A 5,024-nucleotide genomic window follows, 5' to 3' on the forward strand; every position below is an offset into this window, starting at 1 on the left:
ACTCTCTGCATTGTCCTCTCCGCTCACAGTCGGGAGGTCCCGGGTCTGACTCCCGGGCAGTGTGACACATTTGGGCATCTTTCACCTGATACTTCTCTTCGCCTAGCAGTAAATGCCTGTTGTGGTTGGCATCCTGTGGAGGGCCTCGACTCTGATATACTACATACTTCTAAAGTCCGATACCTTTGTTAATCTCGCAGTAAATTAATAAAATAGGGAATATAATCTTGGTCCGTCAACTAAAAGCCTAAACCCTCTTATTCGAAGAGAACTTTGATTGATTAAAAGACTGCAAATAGGAGCTAAGAGAGCCATGGCTCACCTTTATGAAATAATACGTCAAACTGAACAGTTGTGTAGAGCAAATGATAAAGCCAGTAGAGGACATGTTGTCACAGCTGGAATACCTCTCTGCTACACATATCTGGTAATTCGTCTCAAGATGATGTCAAGTGTGTGGATAAAGACACGACATAGCAGTATAGTCTTAACATTTTGACTGTTATCCTTGGACCAGATTCACGAAGCAGTTACGCAAGCACTTACGAACCTGTCCATTTTTTCTCAATTTTTGGCGGCTTTGTTTGTAACTATTAAACAGTTAATGAGCTCCGAAGCACCAGGAGGCTGTGTATAACAATAACAACAGTTGATTGGCAAGTTTTCATGCTTGTAAACTGTTTAATAAATGTAACCAAAGCCGTCAAAGACTGAGGAAAGATGTACATGTTCGTAAGTACTTGCGTAACTGCTTCGTGACTATTCTCGCTAGGCTACACAACACTCTCTAACATATAAGATCGAGAAGATCATTTTATCTAGGGAGAAGTGCATACATACCAAATGAGTTGCAAGCAGAATATTGGATTTCTAGATAAAGCTCAATATCTCATTTTCTTCCCTCTAATCCCTCTCTTACAATCCTGCCATACTCTCACTCTTTCTCCTTTCCAGCTGACCACATATCTCAAGTTTTATAATGGTGGCTTTTGTCAGCATTGTTATATAAAGTGTTATCGTTTTAGGAGGATAGGCTGGTCATGTGGGCCATCTGTAATTCATTTGTCAATTCTCCCCTGCGATTTCCTTGTCGCTTTTATCTCCAATTGCTTGATTCTCTCTCTATCTTTCTATCTCTACCTATTTCTCCCTTTATTTTATCGTTCTCAACATCAAGATCTATCGTCTGATCCTGAATATCTCGCAGCCTCGTCCATTCTCTTGTGTTTCTCTGGATTACTTTTTATTTTCTCTCGTTCTAAGTCACTTTTCATCTGTGGTTCCAATTTTAACTTTTCCAGTTGGAATTGGCTTTTTTTCCCCCGCGCCGTGGTTGTAACTGTAACTCTTTCTCCTCTCGCTGGATTGCAATTCTTTATTGAACTTGTACCTTTCAAGGCTTTTACTGAAGTGGTTACGTCCAGAACCCAACGGCCCGGTCCCCTCTGGTCACTGGAGCCTCCTGCAACCTGTGCTGCCAAGACAATAGCCTCAGCAACCTGTGCTGCCAAGACAATAGCCTCAGCAACCTGTGCTGCCAAGACAATAGCCTCAGCAACCTGTGCTGCCAAGACAATAGTCTCTTGCAACCTGTGTTGCCAAGACAATAGCCTCAGCAACCTGTGCTGCCAAGACAATAGCCTCAGCAACCTGTGCTGCCAAGACAATAGTCTCTTGCAACCTGTGCTGCCAAGACAATAGCCTCAGCAACCTGTGCTGCCAAGACAATAGTCTCTTGCAACCTGTGTTGCCAAGACAATAGCCTCAGCAACCTATGCTGCCAAGACAATAGCCTCAGCAACCTGTGCTGACAAGACAATAGCCTCAGCAACCTATGCTGCCAAGACAATAGCCTCAGCAACCTGTGCTGCCAAGACAATAGCCTCAGCAACCTGTGCTGCCAAGACAATAGCCTCAGCAACCTGTGCTGCCAAGACAATAGCCTCAGCAACCTGTGCTGCCAAGACAATAGTCTCTTGCAACCTGTGCTGCCAAGACAATAGTCTCTTGCAACCTGTGCTGCCAAGACAATAGTCTCTTGCAACCTGTGCTGCCAAGACAATAGTCTCTTGCAACCTGTGCTGCCAAGACAATAGTCTCTTGCAACCTGTGCTGCCAAGACAATAGCCTCAGCAACCTGTGCTGCCAAGACAATAGCCTCAGCAACCTGTGCTGCCAAGACAATAGCCTCAGCAACCTGTGCTGCCAAGACAATAGCCTCAGCAACCTGTGCTGCCAAGACAATAGCCTCACCAACCTGTGCTGCCAAGACAATAGCCTCAGCAACCTGTGCTGCCAAGACAATAGCCTCAGCAACCTGTGTTGCCAAGACAATAGCCTCAGCAACCTGTGCTGCCAAGACAATAGCCTCAGCAACCTGTGTTGCCAAGACAATAGCCTCAGCAACCTGTGTTGCCAAGACAATAGCCTCAGCAACCTGTGCTGCCAAGACAATAGCTTCAGCAACCTGTGCTGCCAAGACAATAGCTTCAGCAACCTGTGCTGCCAAGACAATAGCTTCAGCAACCTGTGCTGCCAAGACAATAGCCTCAGCAACCTGTGCTGCCAAGACAATAGCCTCAGCAACCTGTGCTGCCAAGACAATAGCCTCACCAACCTATCGCTTGGTCTTCACTTCTGCCAAGATCTTCTCTGTCATCTCGGTCAGTTTCAAGGATGTCAAGTCCGTTTTATAAAGCACAGCAATTTGTTTAACCTGCTCACGATAACAGCTCTCCAGTATTTCAGGGTTAACTCGCCAATAAACAACAGTACTTTCCCCATGGTCTCTCACAGTCACCTATTCTGGTTGTTAAGATAAGGAGTGTGGTTGATCAGTCTCCAGGTAGCAGGTTCTAGACCTATTGGTAGTTAGGGGGGGGGGTAGAAATAGCCTAAGCTACTCTATCCCTTTGAGATGTATTTCTTTCTTGTCTCAATAAACATACTTGAACTTAGTGGTAGTTATACTGCGTGAACCTCCCGTAGTGACCCTTAGCACAAGCAAGAGATGAACTCGTCGACATATACCTGGTCCTCCATTGATATTCTTCATGGAGGTTCTGTAGCCTAGAAGGAGGAACAGGGTTGGTGGAACCTCGTTTGGCTCTGTGGTGGGGTTTGGCGCAAGTGAGGACTCCGGCCACATTCACGAAGCAGTTACACAAGCACTTACGAACCTGGGGCCAGATTCACGAATGTATTTATGCAATTACTTACGAACATGTACATCTTTCCTCAATCTTTGACGGCTTTGGTTACATTTATTAAACAGTTTACAAGCATTAAAACTTCCCATTCAACTGTTGTTATTGTTATAAACAGCCTCCTGGTGCTTCGGAGCTCATTAACTGTTTAATAATTGGAAACAAAGCCGCCAGAGATTGAGAAAAGATGTACAGGTTTGTAAGTGTTTTTTTTTTTTTTTGAGATATATACAAGAGTTGTTACATTGTTGTACAGCCACTAGTACGCGTAGCGTTTCGGGCAAGTCCTTAATCCTATGGTCCCTGGAATACGATCCCCTGCCGCGAAGAATCGTTGTTACAACCAAATACCCATTTTACTGTTGCGTTAAACAGAGGCTACAGTTAAGGATTTGCGCCCAGTAAATCCTCCCCGGCCAGGATACGAACCCATGACATAGCGCTCGCGGAACGCCAGGCGAGTGTCTTACCACTACACCACGGGGACTTAAACTTTCGTGCATCTGGCCCCTGTACATCTTTTCTCAGTCTTTGGCAGCTTTGTTTACAATTATTAAACAGTTAATGAGCTCCGAAGCACCAGGAGGCTGTTTATAACAATAACAACAGTTGATTGGCAAGTTTATATGCTTGTAAACTGTTTAATAAATGTAAACAAACTCTTAATATACTTTCATGATTCCCCGAGAGTATCTGGTCTTCAGTAGGCAGAGAGAGGACACGTTAAACAATATGTGTGTAATTTGTCCAAATTAAATAAAGCTTTAAATGCATAGTATAAGAAAATAAATGTAATCAATATTGTTTCCCAATAGCAAAACTCTTATACGAGGCTACCACTGTATATTGATTATCCGGGATTCCTTCGCTCTAATGCGCTATTGAACAATTACTACTAATTAGTCATTGCTCTTCTTAATAATAAAAGTAACGCATTAACTTAACAATCAACTCAATAATAACTAAGTGACCAAGCAAATTAACTAGCCTAGCCTTAGCAATTCATTCTTATCAAATTATTAAATTTAATAAGGCAAAATTATCATTAACTAAAATGAGATCTGCACTAAGCTCCCATAACATAGCAATATTAATTACTACACAAATCCTAACTTGTTGACAATAGCCTCTTACCTAGAATAAATATACATGTCAATAATATAAATAATAATAATAATAATAATAATAATAATTTTTATTTAGGCAAAGGTACATACATAAAGAGATTTTACAAAGTTTGTTGGCTTTATAGATAAGAGCTAGTACATACAATGCCTAAAGCCACTATTACGCAAAGCGTTTCGGGCAGCACAATATACACTCCGTCTCTGGCCGCTCATCTTAGCCTACACAGAACAAATATCAACCTCCCAAATAGGTTCCGTCGTACATGTAGTAGACTATCACCTTAACTGGGCTGACCTTTGACCTTCAGTAACTTTGCCAGGGAGAAGGAAGCCTTAGGGGACCTTACACTGTCAGCGAGCCGCAGTGCTCTTCAAAATCCCTCTCTCAAAGGTCGGACCTTTTAACGTCTCGGGTAAATATTCCACCTTCTCGAATATACATAAGTGTAAATGTTACCTGGATGCTCCACTACACTTCCTCCATGACTGGTTATACCTGGATGCTCCACGACACTTCCTCCATGACTGGTTATACCTGGATACTCCACGACACTTCCACCATGACTGGTTATACCTAGATGCTCCACTACACTTCCTCCATGACTGGTTATACCTGGATGCTCCACTACACTTCCTCTATGACTGGTTATACCTGGATGCTCCACTACACTTCCTCTATGACTGGTTATAC

The 5,024-nt window shown here is 43.1% G+C and overlaps 1 protein-coding gene across 1 annotated transcript; it reads right to left on the reverse strand.

Annotated features, from left to right (window-relative positions):
* Positions 1-1,172: 1,172 nt before the first annotated feature.
* Positions 1,173-3,055, reverse strand: LOC138350569 (uncharacterized). The gene is made up of 3 exons (XM_069301586.1): positions 3,031-3,055; positions 1,953-2,592; positions 1,173-1,590 (listed from the first exon to the last, which is right to left on the reverse strand). The coding sequence occupies exons 1-3, from the start codon at positions 3,053-3,055 to the stop codon at positions 1,173-1,175; spliced, it is 1,083 nt and encodes a 360-aa protein (XP_069157687.1).
* Positions 3,056-5,024: the final 1,969 nt, after the last annotated feature.

Source organism: Procambarus clarkii, chromosome 46 (assembly GCF_040958095.1).
Source record: "Procambarus clarkii isolate CNS0578487 chromosome 46, FALCON_Pclarkii_2.0, whole genome shotgun sequence".
In the NCBI taxonomy this organism is placed as follows: domain Eukaryota; kingdom Metazoa; phylum Arthropoda; class Malacostraca; order Decapoda; family Cambaridae; genus Procambarus; species Procambarus clarkii.

Excerpts from the sequence above, each read along its gene's own strand:
- LOC138350569 (XM_069301586.1), bottom strand. The coding sequence starts at position 3,055 with ATGAAGAATATCAATGGAGGACCAG. Across the intron at positions 2,593-3,030 it reads GAATATCAATGGAGGACCAG|CACAGGTTGCTGAGGCTATT; the intron begins GTATATGTCGAC and ends TTGTCTTGGCAG. Across the intron at positions 1,591-1,952 it reads CTATTGTCTTGGCAGCACAG|GTTGCAAGAGACTATTGTCT; the intron begins GTTGCTGAGGCT and ends TTGGCAACACAG.